Source organism: Bidens hawaiensis, unplaced genomic scaffold (assembly GCF_021521415.1).
Source record: "Bidens hawaiensis isolate Kalapana, Puna unplaced genomic scaffold, B.hawaiensis_p1.1 tig00004743_1, whole genome shotgun sequence".
Lineage (NCBI taxonomy): Eukaryota > Viridiplantae > Streptophyta > Magnoliopsida > Asterales > Asteraceae > Bidens > Bidens hawaiensis.
This window is the reverse complement of record NW_027491293.1, coordinates 949,127-967,500: the sequence shown is the minus strand read 5'-3', so window position 1 is coordinate 967,500 and position 18,374 is coordinate 949,127. Positions and strand designations below refer to the sequence as shown.

Genomic DNA, 18,374 nt, shown 5'->3' with positions numbered 1-18,374 from the left:
CGTCCATATGTGACATGACATTTATTGCTGCACTTCTCTTGCTCAAGTCAGTTTATTTATACCCTGGTTCTGATACTATAGCTAAGTACATATTTTCTTTCAATCTGTTTTCATCAGAGGTGCATAACCATAGTGTTAGGGTAAGTATCACAGTCTTCTTCTGATCTAGATCTGATCCTGCTGATCTGGATTAGCTTCTGGTTGATTAACAGAAAAATAGCTACAGTGATTTGGCTGCTGATCTTGATCCCATTTGACTGCTACTGATCGGTTGATGCTGACAAACCGCAAAATACGGCTGTTGACCTGCTGTTAATGGAACAAACAGGAACACACACACACAATCACAGAAACCACAAAACAGAAAGAAAGAACACACTAAACACTACACACACACACACACACTTATTTTGTATATCTCATAGGTTTTTAGCATCCCTTACCTAAAATATAGCTATAAATAAGATATGATTTAATATATATAAATTTACATCCTGATGCATAAAAACACCCCATGTACAAAAGGCGCTCGCCTCAGGCTGTTTTTCAGTATGCCTCAAGCGCCCCAAGTGCCTCAGCGATGCACCTCAGGCGCGCTTTTTAAAACTAAGAACTGACCTACATCCACGGTCCGCACTAGACGAGTCAATATTATCTCTGAGGTGGTAAAGATTACTGTTACAAGAGACCTAAATATATAGACTAACTAAACAATATCAGGGCTTCCCTTAACCGACTTGGTTTAGGGCCGGCTGCTATGGGGCCCAAGTTATTCTGCCGGGCGACAAAAAATAAATTAGTGCTGGCTGTCACTAAACTTAATCAGCGGCCACACTTAACAAATATCTCAGTGCCTTAAACTATCTTCCCCGAGGCATATTTGTTTCATGTAATTTGACATTCTGCCACCTGCCACCTTTTGCTTCTATATCTTAACCACTACTTGATTCACATGTTTTGCTCTACCATCATTTGTTGTGGGTGTTAACGATTTTGTAAATTATTGAAATAACATCTATCTCTGGCCCATAGACTGTACATGACAATGATACTGGTAACGCCATTATCTGTATCATTTTTCCAAAGATGATAGTGTCAAACATAAATGGGAAGACCTCCTCATCTTTACTGAAGTTTTATTGCTGCTGTTGGCATTTTGATTTTCTTCAGGAAAACTGAAGCAGCTTGACAATATATGGTGTTGATTTAATGTCTTAAGTGGTGTTTTGTATTACGCGTATCATATCTACTAGTTGACACGATAAGATGAATTTGCCGACACATATGTCCGGACAGTTTTCTGGGCAGGTACCAAATCAATCCGGGACTTCAATGTCTACAGTGCCACATCAGCAAAACATAATGCAAGGCTCTGGAGGTCAGCATAGTACACTCAACATGGAGCCTGGTTTAGTGAGTGCTCGACGTTATATAAAAGAGAAAATGTAAGTTGGTCCTTTTCTGCATTCCATTGCATTTTTATATATTTGACAGTTAAACCCTGATGATATATTTTCTTCTTCTGTAGCCATGATTTCTTAATGAGGCGACAACAAACTAAGGAGCTTAATCCAAAGAAGGTGATCGACATTGTTAGACGTTTAGAAGAAGGCCTGTTTAAAACTGCAACCACCAAGGTTTTGTTTTTTCTTCTTTGATTCACTCTATTTTATATAAAACTATAAATTCATTTCTCCCTTTTGTTTTAGGAGGAGTACATGAATATAGAAACACTGGAAAACCGTTTACATGTTTTGATCAAACGCCTACCCTTCAGTAACCACAGTCAACAATATCCACAAGGAAGTACTTCTGTTCCCCCGGGTACTATGATTCCAAATCCTGGTATGCCTCAAAGTGGGAACTCAAGCGTAATGGTTCCATCATCTATGGAATCCATGGTGCCGCAAACTGTCAACACAGGGAGCTTTATGCCAATTAACACTCGGATTCCTACCGGGATGCACAATGGTTCAATAAGTTCATCTGATGGTAAATTACTAAGTTTTTGCTTTATTCTGTTTTATGGTCTGTGTAGGCTTGTAAACGATCTGAATGAACAGAAATGGAGCATGCTCGTTTGTTCGTTTAACGTTAACGAACAAACAATTGAACAAGAACAATTGAACGAACGAGGTATAGTTGTTCGTGTTCGTTCGTTACGAAAGTGAACACGCTTGTGCTTGTTTATGTTCGCTCGTTAACAGGATAAACGAACTGTTACAAACGTTTACGAACAAACATAACTGACCTAAAACTAGTTCAAAGTAATATAAAGAACAATGTGTTGGGCCTAAAAAGTTATTAAAATTATACTAAGTTGTAATAGGCCAAACAGTTTTAAATGAATATATTAGCAAATGTAAAAGAACGAACTTAAAAAATGTAAACTAACGAACATAAATGAACGTAAACGAAGGAACATAAATGAATGTTCATGAACGTAATGAATGAACAAGACGTGTTCATGTTCGTTGTTTAACTAAATGTACAATATTTCTTGTGCGGACATAAATGAACTTCCCACCGAACGGTTCACTGAACGTTATAATCGTATACAGGCCTAGTTCTGCGTGTTACCAAGTGTTCTACTCTGCATTACAATTGTATCCTTTTATGCAGGTTTGATTAACGGCTATCAACAGCCAACAACAAATTTCTCCAATAATACAGTTGGAAACAGTTTGATTTCATCAATGGGTGTACAAAGAATGGCCAGTCAAATGATACCTATTCCTGGATTTAATAATACTGACAGCACAAACAACCAGTCTTACATGAATATGGATTCTTCCAACAATGTTGTTGGGCTATCAACTATTGACTCTACAACTGTATCTCAACCGTTGCAACAAAAGCAGCAAATTGGTGGTCAAAACAGCCGGATATTACATAACCTAGGAACCCATATGGGTGGGGGAATCATGTCTGGTTTACATAAGAAACTGTACGGGTTTCCAAACGAGTCAATGAACAGTGGTTTAGGAATGACAGGAAGTTATTTACCTGTCATGAATGGTTCAGGAACCTCAGGAAGCTATGTAACAGCGTCCAACTATGTTCCAACAAGTTCTGCTACATCAATGATGAATAACCAGGGTATGAACTCGCTAAACTTGCACACGTTACATAAAACAAGCTCTCCCATGATGATCAATCAGCCAACTTTGGTCAACACTCAACAAGGGTCAAACATGAAGCCTTTAATCGATCAATCAGAAAAGATGGATTTCCGGTCTCAGCATTCGTTACAGCAGCCTGGTCATTTTCAGCAGCAACTTGTTCATAATCAAAGTCAACTTCAAAGTCAAAGTCAAAGCCAACAAAAGCAGCAGTATCAGCCATTATCATATGGTCAGTCCCAATTGATACCTGATCCTGGTGGTCAACAGCTTATGTCTGACCATTTTCAGTCTTCCCAGACGACGAATCACTTTCAAGAGAACAATGGGGATGGTCAATTTGTTGTTGACTCTCAAAACGGTCTTCCTAGCTCAATAGGAGTTCAACCGGGATCGCTGATGCAGGGTCAATGGCAATCAAGGTCTCAAGAAGTGCCACATGTACAAGGTAACATGTTAGACCAAAATGTCAAAGAAGAATTTAGTCAAAGAATAACAGGTCAAGATCAAGCTCAAAGAAACAATCTTTCTTCAGAAGGATCTATAACCCATCAAACTGCTGCCAGTAAACCAACAGACCCACCTAACTATGGTGCGGTTTCTAAATCTGTTGACCCAAACCATGAATTACAGTACAAGAATCAACAAAGATGGTTATTATTCTTGCTACATGCTCGTAAATGTGTTCATCCACCAGGAAAATGTCCAGAAACCACTTGCATCAGGGCTCAACAATTGTTAAACCATATGAAGTCATGTAATGATGTGGCTCAATGTCAATATCCTCGTTGTAGAAGCACGAAGCTGTTAGTTCATCATCATAGGCACTGTAGGGATCCTAGTTGTCCTGTTTGTGTTCCAGTAAAGCGGTTTGTGGCTGTGCAACTTAAAGGGGCCCCACGTGAAGAGTCTAGTGAACATAGCATAAAAACAAGTCCACCTGTTGTTCCATCTGTTGTTGAAACTTCACAAGATTTAAATCCGACTCTTAAACGAATGAAAATAGAACCTTCATCACAATCACTACCTACCGTAAGTCAAAATCCTATAATAGTACCTGTCACCAATGCATCTCAACAAATTCAGGATCAAATTGGCGACACGAATATAACTTCCAGGAAAACAGAAGTTACAGGAGTAAAATCGGAAATTTTTGCAAGTTCTGTGCATGAAAGTCCCAAGAAGGACCACATTGAAGATTCTGGAAACCAAAAGTTTGAAGTTGATCCAGTTGTGCCTGCTAAAGCCACTTGTTTACCTAAACAGGAGTTTGTTAAGCCTGAGATAGAGGTAGGATTGGGCCAGGACCAGGCCCAGACCCAGGCCCATCCCAAATCAGAAACTGCAGCTCTTCCAGTTGAAGCTTCTTCTGGAACCAAATCCGGTAAAGCAAATATAAAGGGAGTTTCAATGATAGAGTTATTTACACCAAAGCAGGTTCGGGAGCATATCTCTGGTCTCAGGCAGTGGGTCGGCCAGGTGAGATTACTAAAATACCCTCGCCTAACTTTGTCTTATATTAAAAAGAAATTAATTCTTCCCATTTAATATCTTTTATATATCTGTTGTACAGAGCAAGGCGAAAGTAGAAAAGAATCAAGCTTTAGAACACTCGATGAGTGAGAATTCTTGTCAGTTATGTGCTTTTGAAAAGCTCACTTTTGAACCACCACCTACATATTGCACACCCTGTGGGGGCCGTATTAAAAGAAATGCATTGTTCTACACTGTCGGGGCCGGTGACACCCGTCACTACTTTTGTATTCCATGCTACAATGACGCTCGTGGAGACACGATTAACGTTGATGGAAGTAATATTCCGAAAGCCAGATTAGAGAAAAAGAAAAACTACGAGGAAACTGAAGAATGGGTATGCTGTATTAGTATTATTATTATTATTATATATTATTGTTGCTTGATTGCTCAGATGAATATTTTATGAAAAGTTGTGGTTTGTCTTTTTTGCAGTGGGTTCAATGTGACAAATGCGAAGCATGGCAACATCAAATATGTGCATTATTTAATGGTAGAAGAAATGATGGTGGACAAGCGGAATACACGTGTCCAAATTGTTATGTGGAAGAAGTTGAAAGAGGAAAGAGAAGCCCTTTACCGCAGAGTGCTGTACTCGGCGCAAAAGATTTACCGAGAACCATACTTAGTGATCATATAGAGAGCCGGTTGTTTGGAAGATTGAAACAAGAGAGACTAGAGCGCGCGAGGGTGCATGGTAAAAGTTATGATGAGGTAAAACCATAAAAGTTCTTCTCACTTTAATCTGACCCAGATGAAGTTTGTAAAATTAGGGCTGTTAACTAACCGAACGTAACGAGATCTTGTTCGTACATAGTACATAACCAGCCAAAACATAAACCAGGTTAAGTACATAGATCCTAACGAACATAAATGAACGAACGCTCATAAACAAGTTACCAAACGTTCACGAACAAATGGGACCTATGTGTGTGCTCGTTCGTTTTGTTAATCGAGCAGAATTTCTTGTTCATGTCCGTTTATTTGTTAAATGAACAAACACAAACGAACTTCCTGCCGAATGGTTCACGAGCGGTTTGCTGAACGTTTGGTTCGTTTACATCCCCATGTATACTGTGATCACTTATTGTGTTTTGAATTGTGATTATATCAGGTTCCGGGAGCGGAATCACTCGTTGTCAGAGTCGTATCATCCGTTGACAAGAAATTAGAAGTCAAGCCGCGGTTTCTTGAAATCTTTCAAGACGAAAACTACCCTGTTGAATTTGGGTACAAGTCAAAGGTATTTATTATAGTAATAATAATAATATTAATATTAATATTAATACTTTTGATGTCATCATTATTAAGCCAATTTCTAAACAGTGGTTTGCTTGTTTTAGGTCGTTTTGTTGTTTCAGAAAATTGAAGGGGTTGAAGTATGTCTTTTTGGGATGTATGTTCAAGAATTTGGAGCAGAGTGTGAGCAACCAAATCATCGTCGTGTGTATCTTTCTTATTTGGATTCGGTCAAATACTTCAGGCCTGAAATTAGGACTGTCTCGGGGGAGGCTCTTCGCACATTTGTATATCATGAAATTCTGGTAAGTAGTTTTTATTAGTTTTTTTGTGTTTTTTTAAGTCCATTTTATTTCTTTGTTCTGCTGATATATTTTCATCCTACTTACAGATAGGTTACCTAGAATATTGCAAATTACGCGGTTTCACAAGTTGCTATATTTGGGCTTGCCCTCCGTTAAAGGGTGAAGATTATATCTTGTATTGTCATCCTGAAATTCAGAAGACACCAAAATCTGATAAACTAAGAGAATGGTACTTCATTTTTGTATTGTTATTGTTATTGTTATTGTTATTATTATTAGAGTTAATTATACAGATGGCTGTGGTTTTGGCAAAGTAACACCTTTGGGGTCTAATGTTTGTAAATGGCAAGTTTGGAGTTTGTGGACTCTTAACTTTGTAACATGTTTGGGGTCCCCCTTTTTACAAGTCAAACAGTATTTTGGTCATTTTTCTTATAGTTAGACTTTTGACCCAAGCATGTTACAAAATTGAAACCTCAAAAACTTTTAAATGTTAGACCTGAAAGGTGTTACTTTGCCCAAACCATAGGGGCCATCTGTGTAACTAACTCTTATTAATGTTATTACTGTTACTAATTGGTTTCTGTGAATGAATACATTAGGTATTTATCAATGTTGAAGAAAGCTTCAAAGGAGAATATTGTAGTTGGCTTAACTAATCTGTATGATCATTTTTTTGTATCTACTGGTGAATGTAAAGCTAAGGTAACCGCAGCTCGGTTACCCTATTTTGATGGAGACTATTGGCCAGGTGCTGCTGAAGATATGATTTATCAGATCCGTCAAGAAGAGGAAGGTAGAAAGCAAAACAAGAAAGGATTCATTAAAAAGTCAATAACAAAAAGAGCTTTGAAAGCTTCTGGTCAAACTGATCTTTCTAGTAATGCATCCAAAGATCTGCTACTGATGCATAAGGTAATTCAAATATTTAATTCTCTTTGTTATTTTACATTTTGGTTAGTTTGTGTGTTAATGCTTGATTAAAAAAAAAAACTGTCTGCTCTTGTTTTTGGGATCTATTTGGTGCAGCTTGGTGAATCGATTTCCCCAATGAAGGAAGATTTCATTATGATTCATTTGCAGCATGCGTGCACTCATTGCTGTATTCTTATGGTGTCGGGAAATCGTTGGGTCTGCCATCAGTGCAAAAAGTTTCAGATCTGTGATAGGTAAGCAGGCTAATATTTTAACTTGTTTTCCGGTTTTGCGTTTTTCAACTTTATCAAGAATAGGCCTGTTTAAAAAGCTCGTAGTTTGCGGATCACTCAAACAAAGCTTGCTCGAAATCGGCTCGTTTCGTAAACGAGTTGAGCCGAGCCTAGTCGGTTTGTAAGCGGGCCGGATTGGTCTGTAAACGACCCGAGTATTAGCCAAGGTTGGTGCGACTTGTGGCTCATTTACAGACCGTGCTGTATGTGGTTCTCACAGTTTTAAACATAAAAACTGGTTCTGAGAAGAATGTGTGACTTGAGTCGTATGCCATTTTTAATGAAATTAAAAAATATTAAAAATGCTTTTAATGTTGAAAATTTTCATTTGGCTTGTTTAAAAGGAAAGCCCAAATTTTAATATATATATAAATTATGATTTTTGTAGTATAAATTCTGCATTATGTGTATGTTATGAATATTATTTTTATATTTTGTTTCTATATATATTACTGAGTGTAAAATACAAAAAAAAGAGCCACGAGCTGGCTTGATATGAGCTCAACATTTCAGCTCATCAAGATAAACAAGCCAAGTCGACTCGGCTCGTTTACAACCCGAATTCAAGAATGGTGTTTTTTCACAGTTCTTGACAAAAGCTCATTTTCGTATTGTTATTATTATCATTATTACTGCAGCAAAAACATAAGATGAATGTAATTGGCTGTTCAAACTTAACGCTTGCAATTATACAGTTGTTATGAAGTTGAACAGAAGGTTGAGGATAGAGAGAGGCATCCCATCAATCATAGGGAGAAACATCCACTTTATCCTGTAAGTTCCTCAATATCAGGATCTCCATCCTGACAATCTTGATTATGATTACAATTATAATTAAAATTAATAATAATTATGCAGATTGAAATCAATGATGTTCCGGTAGACACAAAAGACAAAGACGAGATTCTCGAGAGTGAATTTTTTGACACCCGGCAAGCTTTTCTCAGTCTTTGTCAAGGAAACCATTATCAATACGATACTCTTCGTCGAGCAAAACATTCATCAATGATGGTGTTGTACCATCTTCATAATCCAACCGCACCTGCATTTGTGACAACATGCAACCGGTGTCATAATGATATAGAAACAGGACAAGGTTGGCGGTGCGATGTTTGTCCTGACTATGATGTCTGCAATTCATGCTACCACAAAGACGGAGGCATTGACCATCCTCATAAGTTGACTCCTCATACCTCCATTGCTGAACGTGATGCACAAAATAAAGAAGCCCGCCAACAACGTGTTGTACAGGTATATACTGTACGCGCATATATAGGATCAGGATCACTCAGAACTTACAAATATTTTGAACTTTTAAAAACTCTTAACAGTAACAACTAAACGACTAATCATTTTATGTATTTATAATATATATAGTATTGTTTTGAGGGTATTTCTGTCATTTCTTATATGCAATTTTTTTATTACATACACGTAAATCGGTTATATATATCACATATATAAACTTGTGATTACATATATGTTATAGTAAATAACAGAACTACCCTCAAATAATATTAAATTATTAACTAAGTGAATAAAATGATTGGTTGTTAAGAGTTTTTTTAGTTCTTATATTATTTGTAAGTTCTGACATGATTCTGATCCTATATATATACATATATGGCTTTTTATCCATTTTGTGCTTTGGTTATAAAGATTCAAGATTATAACACTTACATTATTTTGTTTTTGGTGTTGTAGTTGAGGAAAATGCTTGATCTTCTGGTGCACGCTTCTCAGTGTCGGTCCCCAGTTTGCCAGTATCCAAATTGTAGAAAGGTGAAGGGACTTTTTAGACATGGGATTAATTGTAAAGTACGCGCTTCTGGTGGTTGTGTTCTTTGCAAGAAAATGTGGTATCTTCTTCAACTTCATGCCCGGGCTTGTAAAGAATCCGAATGTCATGTACCACGTTGCAGGTTTGCTCCTTTTTTAGAGTAAAGTACATAGGCATGTAAACGAACACGAACGGGGTGTGTTTATGTCTGTTCGTTTAACCTTAACCGAACTGACGATCGAAACGAGCAATTAAATGGATGTGGTTTCTTGTTCGTGTTCATTTATGTTAATAGTATACAATATAAATGAACGGTTCATGAATGTAAACAGACACAAATTAACGAACATGACTGTACATAGATGGATGAACATTAACGCCATGTAAGTGAGCGAATATTAATTAAAAATTAAGCGTGAACATCAATCTGTAGGGCCTAAAAAAATATAAAATCAGACGAAACTATAATGGGTAATATATAATTTCATAAAACTAGACTAAACTGTAATAGGTTGAAAATATTTAAATGAATATACAAATGAGCGAACTGAAAAAACGTAAGTTAACTAACAGAAAGGAATGCAAACAAACCAATGTAAATGAACCAAATAAAATTTAATGAACGAACATAAATAACCAATTAACCCCGGAAATTTGACGCAAACGAGTGAACTTTAAAAGCGTAAACTAATGAACATAAGTTAGCGTACATAAGGAATGTTCCCGAACATAAATGGACAGCGAAGCGCTTCTAATCTAAAAGCCATAGAATGCTCTTTGCGGTACTACGCATCCTTACTCATAGTATAGTGCAAGTTAGGTTTGGTTATAGCAGGACTTGAACCTGCGACCATTAGGTTAAAAGCCCAATGCAATACGAACTGAGCTACACACCCCAAAAAATATGTAGTAGTAAATTAGGATTGATGGGACATGCATTCATGTTCATTTGTTTTAATTAAATGAACATAAATTTTGTTCATGTTCGTCCGTTTGTTAAGTAGTCGAACATAAATAAACTTCCTGCCGAATGATTCACTGAACGTTCGGTTCGTTTATAGGCCTAATATTACATAAATAGTTCCCTTTGGTTTTTGCCAAAAGTAACAACTTTGAGGCCTAACTTTACAAAGTTGCATGCTTGAGATCTGTAGCCGTCATGGTCTAACGCTAACTTCTGTCAAAACTTCCTTTAAATTTGTGTGAAATGGCAATTTATGTGTTAAATTAAATTTATACGATGCGTTTTTTTGGATTATACTTATTGAAGTTAAAGGACACAATCTGCGAGTAACACCAAACATATAGGACGAAAACTGTAATTTACCCTTAAAATGTTATGGAAATATTATTATAATATATTCATTAATGTGTTTGTTTGGATTATGGCATTATGTGTACAGAGATCTGAAGGAACATTTGAGAAGGCTGCAACAACAGTCAGATAGTAGGCGACGGGCGGCTGTGATGGAGATGATGAGGCAGCGTGCAGCGGAGGTTGCTGGCGGTAGTGGATGACAAAGTTGTAAATATATCGAAAAGATGTATCATAGTGTGATTCAAAGAATTCTCAAGTGTATTTATAGGCACAGGAACATGACGATGACGATAAAAGAAATGGTGACAAACGAAGGCTCTACAAGGGAGTTAGTGTTGACATTATTGCATCATCTTCTTCCCTGCGGGTCTGGTTGGGTTGGTTACCAGTGATTCTTTAATTCTTAGATTATGTAATGTTATTATGGTGTGGTAAACTACACCATAAATTACGGATTTCCCATGTACTTTTAATGTAACATGATTAAAACACAGCTGTTGTAGACTTGTAGAAGGTGAAAAAGAACCAAACAGGAGCTATACTGCTGTAGCATATCTTCTGTGATTTATTATGAACCAATAGTGGTGAATCTTTTGTCTTTGTTTTTTTCTTTAAATGCCATACAACAAAAAGGTCAATGGTGTTCTTTACAAATTTTGTAACCATGGTAGTAAAAATGGCAAGTTGTATTGTTGGAAAAATGTTATATCTCTTTTCTTGTTCTATAAAAATTGAAAGTCAATGGTGATGATTCTAAGATTGCTTAGCTAAAACTAAAAATAGATTCAATGGAATAGTATTCATTCTTTCAAGTGACTCATTGGTGATTAAAATCATTACTTAACTTTGAAGTATTAAGAATTCAACTAGTAGTGGTGTTATTAAAGTTACTCAACCTCAACATTATGAAGAATTGACTTCATCACAACAATAAGAAGCGGGGGCTCGGTTTGTGGTCCAACCGATCCCTCCGACTTGTCAAAATGATAAATAATGTGTTTAACTTTAGTGGGGTTTTTTTTCTTCCTAGTTTCATCTTGTAACATATTTTAGGGCTAACATTGAATATGATTAAGAAAATCGTAGAGATTTTCAAAATGACAACTTAACAATAAAGCATTATCAGAGATAAAAACATATTTCATTTTGACACTCGTTCAGATTTCACACTGAATTTAGTTATCATCTTCATCAAATAAAATATTAGGCCACTAGATCTTTTACCTAGAATAGCATCTAATTTTTCAATTCTGATTACAATACTCAAAGATTAGTATCACGTTCGAGAATTACCTAGACCCGTCTTTGATAAGGCTTAAAAATTGCAACGACGCAAAACGATCAATTTGACTGTTATGTTTGTGACTTTCAACCGGCTAGATTTTAGGTTGATTTTTGGTTGTTGATCTGGTGGGGTCGGTTCGAAAATTTATTACTTGTTATTTCAAATAAACTTAAAAAAAACGTATACGTAACATTTCAAAGATAACACCAAAACTATTTTTTTTAATTTTTTTTTTCACAAACCACATGAAAATATTTTATTCAAACAAATATGATACACCGAATAAAATAAGATGCCACTAAATCTGAAAAACTGAACAGAAATGGGAAAGAAGAAAGAAACAGAGTAATGGAAGCCAAGAGCGATTTACGGTCAGTTTTAATCCCAATTCATCCCGCAAAATCATGCCTGCATCAAACGCATGTATGTGTGTAATCCCAATTTCCATAGATTTCTGGATTAATTAGATAAAATCACTAAATACCCAAAACACTTTTAACCCATCCAATCGCAAAATCGCATGCCAATTTCAATAATTTAGTTTCTGGGTATCATGTCGGGATTATGGAGATGCAAAAAGATTCAAGATTTTGTATTTACATCAAAATCTAAACGTGGGTTTGTTAATTCGATCTTATACGCCGGCACCGGCGCCGGAGATTCGTTTATTTTCCGGCCGTTGAGTGGTGTGCAAGCAAGGTGTAAATCCGATCACGGTGGTGGGTCCGATGAATTTGGCGGTAAAGTTACAAGGAGGATTAGGGCTGAAGCTAATTGTCCTCGGTGTTCTAAGCAGATGAGTCTGGTGTTTTCGAATAATAATCAGCTTATGCCACAGTCGGCTTATGCCGGAAATGAATCGGAATCGGTGCCGGATAGTGTTTCGGATGGTGGTTTGAAGAATTCTTATCAGTCGGTTAATGTGTGTCCTAATTGTAAAACCGCTTATTATTTCCGGCCGTACAAGATGGCGCCTTTGCAGGGCCGGTTTGTCGAAATTGGTCGGGTGAAGAATAATAATGGAAAGGATAAGAGAGTAACCAGTAACGAGGATGATTATATTTATAAGAACAAGATTAGAGCTTCATTTTGGGGCACATTGAAGGCTTATGGTGGTGAACCGCCTGAAAATTGGTCAAGTAATGGACTTGTTGGCCCTACTATACCCGGACCTTTGTTTCCAAACGGGGTTAATGCTGTTCGTGCTGCTTCAGGCGGTGGTGATGGTAATGGGTGGGGTGGGTCAAATCTTGGAAAGAATTTGCCTACACCGAAGGAAATTTGTCAAGGATTGGATAAGTTTGTTATTGGTCAACATGGTGCTAAAAAGGTTTAATCTTTTCTCAATTTAATCTCCATTTGAGCATAATTGATAGTAATCTTGATATTAGTAATGCATTTGATCATTTCTTGATGAGTTGATGTGATTGTTTGAATGAGCAGGTCCTTTCGGTGGCTGTTTATAACCATTACAAGAGGATATATCATGCCTCCCTGAAGAAAGAGTTAGTTATTACTTATTTGTCATTGTATTGTCGTCTTTTTATTATATGTATAACTATTAACTTAATTTCTTTATTAACTATTATGAATTATGAACTAGGTCAGGGGCAGATCCGGAAAAATCCAAGACCGAAGATGATGACGACAATGTAGATTTAGAAAAGAGCAATGTACTTCTAATGGGCCCAACCGGCTCAGGCATGATCGTCAATTTGTCTTTGTTTTCTTCATAATTGAACTGTTGAGTTGACCAACGGTGTTTTGTGAAACAGGGAAGACTTTGCTTGCAAAAACCCTAGCTCGTTTTGTTAATGTTCCCTTTGTTATTGCTGATGCAACTACATTGACTCAGGTCTGCAAGTTATATACAATTTGGAATCTGTTATTGTTTGTGTTCGTGTGACTGAAGGTCGGTTATTTTTAATATTATGCAGGCTGGTTATGTTGGTGATGATGTTGAATCTATATTGCATAAGCTACTTACAGTACCACAATACATATGACTATATTTAATTATTTTGCTTGATATCTTTACGCGTTTATAATGTAAGGTTTATATGTGCCTTGAAGGTTGCTGAATTTAATGTGCAAGCAGCACAACAGGGGATGGTTTACATTGATGAAGTTGATAAGATAACCAAAAAGGTTTATTTTTGGCATCATTATTTTTTCTGTTAAAAATGATTTTTTTTTAATTTTTTTATTTTACAGACTGAGAGTGTAAACATTAGCAGAGATGTTTCTGGTGAGGGTGTTCAACAAGCTCTACTTAAGATGCTGGAAGGAACTGTAAGCAGTTAATTTCATAACTAATTTTCAAAATCAATAAAGTTATGATTTTTTTCTTAAATGAAAAATATTGTGATTTTTGTAGATTGTAAATGTGCCTGAAAAGGGGGCCAGGAAGCATCCTAGAGGCGATAACATTCAGGTTCATTCATATGACTATTATATTATCCGTGATCTTTGTTAAAAATATGTAATTTTTGTTTTAAAAATCCGTTAAGTTGATTAAGTTTTGCAGATAGATACAAAAGACATACTTTTTATATGCGGAGGAGCATTTGCCGATTTGGAAAAAACCATATCCGAGAGGTGAATCCGTATTTTTGTGCTGTATTTATTTTATTTTACTTTATTTGATAATTAGCTTTAATAAAATAGTATTTGATGGCTATATCAGACGACAGGACTCGTCAATAGGTTTTGGAGCACCGGTTCGTGCTAACATGAGAAACGGCGCACCCACAAATGCTGCAGTGGCATCGTCTTTACTTGAATCGGTAAGCACCAGTTGGAAATATCGTTATTGTTATCTGACAGTTATATTATTATTTATGAATATCATGAGCTAAAACTATTTACTGTTTTTTTCTCTCTGTTTTCAGGTGGAGAGTAGTGATCTTATAGCTTATGGACTCATACCTGAATTCATAGGACGGTTTCCAATTTTAGTTAGTTTGTTGGCCCTAACGGAGGATCAACTCATTCAGGTTCTAATGGAACCAAAAAACGCTCTCGGGAAACAATACAAGAAATTATTAAAGATGAATGATGTAAGTACTTTATTTATAAATTTGTTTCAGATGCAGAACTTGCTAATTATCATGCATGTGTTTGGTCAACTGTAGGTCAAACTACATTTTACGGAAAAGGCACAAAGATTAATTGCTCATAAAGCAATGGTGAAAAACACGGGTGCTAGAGGATTAAGAGCTATACTTGAAACGCTTCTAACCGACTCTATGTATGAGGTATCTGCGTGCATTTTAGTTATGTCCACGCCTTTTTAATTTGAAGAAGGTTGAATGATAATATGATACGCTTTTTTTTTTCTTTTTTCAAATTTAGATTCCAGATGTTAAGACGGGGAATGATCGAGTGGATGCTGTTGTGATCGATGAGGAATCGGTTGGCTCAGTGGATTCGGTTGGTTGTGGTGGAAAGATACTTCGAGGTGACGGCGCGTTAGAAAAGTATCTTGCAGATACAAGGTCTAGAGAACAAACGGTATGAAATTTACATATTTTTTTTCCGCTTAACATATAGGCAGTTAGATGTAACATGTTTTCTAATTCTTTTGTTACACTTTATGCAAACTGTTGTGATTAATGCAGGAAGTTGAAGGGGAAGGTGAAGAAGAGAGCTCTTCAAAAGCTATGAGCATGTAACATTACAAGACAGACACCTAATTTAACCTTTTCTTTTTCTCATTCGTTAACCGCGCTACAAAATACCCGAATATAAAACTATATCTCCATGTACAACAGGAGTTGATAGAGAAAAAAAAACATAGGAAAGTGTAGCATTCTTGTTTAATCTGTACATTGTACAAATAAGCTTTCTAATTGAGAGAGGGATTGTATTTGTCCCATTTTACATATGCCTTGCCTAGTTGCCTTATCTGGTACATGTAAATTTAACTCTTCCATTTTATTCTTTTTGTAATATTCTGAATTTGATATTTTACCAATTACAAACGCAAATGCCAAAAATAAGAATCTATATCTTAATATCTTAGTAGGTGTTTTTTACACTCAATAAGAACATATTATCAAAAGTTTATCTTAATCTTCAATTTTCCATTTTTCTATGATAACTTTCATCTGTTTGTCCCGCTTCCGAACCTACAACACACATAAGATCATTTAAAACGAGAATGCGAATATCAAACCATAAGTTTATAAGATCATTTACCTCAACCCAAGGCTTTTCCCCACGAAGCAATGCATCCACACTTCTTTCTGTCTGAAGAAAATAAAAATTTAAGATCTGGAAAATAAATATATACATCGCTCGCGCACACTGCACACAATAGTATAATACCTTATGTACAACCCAATAGTGTCTCTCTCTCATTTCAATCATGAACAGGAAGGTAGGCGGGCCGCTCCTTTGACTAATACTTTTCCTACTATTTCTCTTACGAGCTTCCTCGTCCCCTAAAGTAACCGTTTCTACTCCACCAGCCTGTACCACATGGTCCCATTGGTTAGCAGGGTATTAATAGGCCTAGTAACTAGTAAGTTTTCAGGACAAAGCATACCAAGCGGGACAAAACAGGATTCTTTATTATATTTTCTAGTCGATCACCATGAGCGCTACCTATAACCACGACTCCTCTCTCACCAATAGATTTACAAGTGTTAACTTCTTCCCGAGTGCTAATTTCATCAACAATAATAACTTCCGGCATGTGATTCTCCACCGCCTCGATCATGACTTTGTGTTGCAGAAACGGTTTTGAAACCTGCATTCTTCTCGTGCTGCCTATGGCCGGGTGCGGTATATCCCCACCCCCTCCTATTTCATTACTAGTATCCACCACCACCTATCTTTATCATCAACATGGTTATAATTTATAAATACGCATTTTTGGCATTAATAAATGTTCACAAAACGTACCACTCGTTTTTGTAACTCGTCTGAAAGAACTCGCGAAATTTCTCGCATAACTGTGGTCTTCCCTACACCAGGCCTGTAAGCGATGTTAATTACAATTTTATCTGTCTTAGCTCACTGGCCTGTTATAGGTTTGTCTAGGGATTCTGGTTTATTTACCTTCCAATAAAGAGGATACTTTCTCCAAACTGAAGAAGATCCCGGACCATGTCAATGTGACCCCTAACCGCCCTGCCAACTCTGCAAGTTAACCCAACCACAGCACCTTTTCTATTTCTAACAGCTGATATGCGGTGCAGGGTGCCAGCTATTCCAGCTCGATTATCTCCTCCTATTTCTCCAATCGCGTTTTCAGCATACTCTAGCTCTTCCATTGAAACCTGTTTATTAATTTTTCCTTTTTAAACTAACTTACGGAATAACGCATAGCTGATCTAAGAATTGGTGGACTCTTATATGGACCAACTTAAAACGGGCTGAAAAGAAAAGAAACATATACCTCAGTGTCTCTTAGATATCTTCGGCCTGAATCACCGAGATAGCGCGCCTCTGGCAAACGACCAAGATCCAATATTACCTGCAGGGTTACATACATAGATAATCATATTACACTTGAATGCCGACATTATAACTATGTAACTGGTTTAGTAATCACTTACCATGCTGCATACAGATAATTGCCAACAGTTATTTAAAAAAAAAACATCAAAAGCTAAAGTATCTGCAACAGTTATTATTATTATTACCTCCAACAATTGATCTCTTTTAGATTCCATGACAAGGTTGTCACGCAAATCCTGTGGAAGAATCTGGAAAACAAAACGACACCTTTAATAATGAAGATTTAACCGTGATTAGCTATGGAAATTGGAATGAAGAAAGAATGAGAATACAATACCTTTAATAAGTCATTAATATCATCAGAAGGTGTGCACTTAGTGGTGATAATGGATTTGATGGCTCGACTTGAAATTGTTGTAACGGAATTGGGTTTGAAATAAGTAGGAATTTGGTGTTTGTAGAAAGACGGGTAGCATGCGGACATGATGGCTATTGCTGCTGCATGTGCTCTGCCGGGTCGGAGCTCCGAACAGGTTGAAAGGATGACAATCGCCGGCCACTGTTCTTTTTCAGCTGATGATAATTTTATCAACTAATTGTAAAGATTTTCATTTTTTATGGAAATTTTTTTTTAATCAAAACTTTATCTAGACAATGATCCCTAAATCTAACCGACGACTACAAAAGACGGGGTTAAGCCATAGCCGGCTCAGTTTTTTTAATCGTTTTGTTATTTTATATTTTGATGATTTGTTTTATTTTTTTAGCGTAATTTTGTTTTGATTTAATAGAGAAAATTACTATTTGCGTCCATGTGGTTTTAAGGCGGAGGCACAATGAGTCCTCGAAAATTTTTTTGAACTGGTCGAGTCCCTGTGGTTTCAAAAATGAACCATTTGAATCCCTGCCGTTACTTAACTTTCAGGGTAAACTTTCATTTTACTGAAAGCACAGTGACTCAAATTGTTCGTTTCTGAAACCACAGGGACTCAAATGGTTCATTTTTGAAACCACAGGGACTCGACCAGTTCAAAAAAAATTTCGAGGACTCATTATGCCTCCGCCTTAAAACAATAGGGACGCAAACAGTAATTTTCTTGATTTAATATGTATATATT

The 18,374-nt window shown here is 36.6% G+C and overlaps 3 protein-coding genes across 3 annotated transcripts in view; 2 read left to right on the top strand and 1 right to left on the bottom strand.

Moving 5' to 3' along the window:
- LOC143627859 (histone acetyltransferase HAC1-like) overlaps positions 1-11,011 on the top strand; it is a 12,302-nt gene extending 1,291 nt beyond the window's left edge. Inside the window, exons 2-16 of the mRNA XM_077097580.1 lie at positions 1,171-1,445; positions 1,529-1,637; positions 1,710-1,992; positions 2,623-4,601; positions 4,696-4,992; positions 5,091-5,369; positions 5,770-5,898; positions 5,999-6,199; positions 6,286-6,428; positions 6,802-7,114; positions 7,229-7,368; positions 8,103-8,181; positions 8,266-8,658; positions 9,112-9,329; positions 10,591-11,011. Coding sequence (XP_076953695.1) covers positions 1,267-1,445; positions 1,529-1,637; positions 1,710-1,992; positions 2,623-4,601; positions 4,696-4,992; positions 5,091-5,369; positions 5,770-5,898; positions 5,999-6,199; positions 6,286-6,428; positions 6,802-7,114; positions 7,229-7,368; positions 8,103-8,181; positions 8,266-8,658; positions 9,112-9,329; positions 10,591-10,705 — 4,857 coding nt within the window. The 5' untranslated portion in view covers positions 1,171-1,266 and the 3' untranslated portion in view covers positions 10,706-11,011. The remainder of the gene's footprint in view (positions 1-1,170; positions 1,446-1,528; positions 1,638-1,709; positions 1,993-2,622; positions 4,602-4,695; positions 4,993-5,090; positions 5,370-5,769; positions 5,899-5,998; positions 6,200-6,285; positions 6,429-6,801; positions 7,115-7,228; positions 7,369-8,102; positions 8,182-8,265; positions 8,659-9,111; positions 9,330-10,590) is intronic.
- Positions 11,012-12,320: 1,309 nt separating this feature from the next.
- On the top strand, positions 12,321-15,557 carry LOC143627792 (CLP protease regulatory subunit CLPX3, mitochondrial-like). Its single transcript, XM_077097534.1, has 14 exons — positions 12,321-13,120; positions 13,234-13,295; positions 13,394-13,491; positions 13,566-13,645; positions 13,728-13,778; positions 13,864-13,938; positions 14,005-14,082; positions 14,168-14,224; positions 14,318-14,388; positions 14,477-14,576; positions 14,682-14,849; positions 14,925-15,047; positions 15,145-15,303; positions 15,411-15,557. Exons 1-14 carry the CDS (start codon positions 12,344-12,346, stop codon positions 15,462-15,464), a joined length of 1,953 nt encoding a protein of 650 aa, XP_076953649.1. The 5' UTR covers positions 12,321-12,343; the 3' UTR covers positions 15,465-15,557.
- A 303-nt stretch (positions 15,558-15,860) lies between these two features.
- Positions 15,861-17,514, bottom strand: LOC143627769 (uncharacterized protein ycf45). The gene is made up of 8 exons (XM_077097517.1): positions 17,442-17,514; positions 17,195-17,272; positions 16,855-17,075; positions 16,699-16,771; positions 16,340-16,624; positions 16,120-16,263; positions 15,991-16,041; positions 15,861-15,920 (listed from the first exon to the last, which is right to left on the bottom strand). The coding sequence occupies exons 1-8, from the start codon at positions 17,469-17,471 to the stop codon at positions 15,861-15,863; spliced, it is 942 nt and encodes a 313-aa protein (XP_076953632.1). The 5' UTR covers positions 17,472-17,514.
- Between the last annotated feature and the right edge of the window lie 860 nt (positions 17,515-18,374).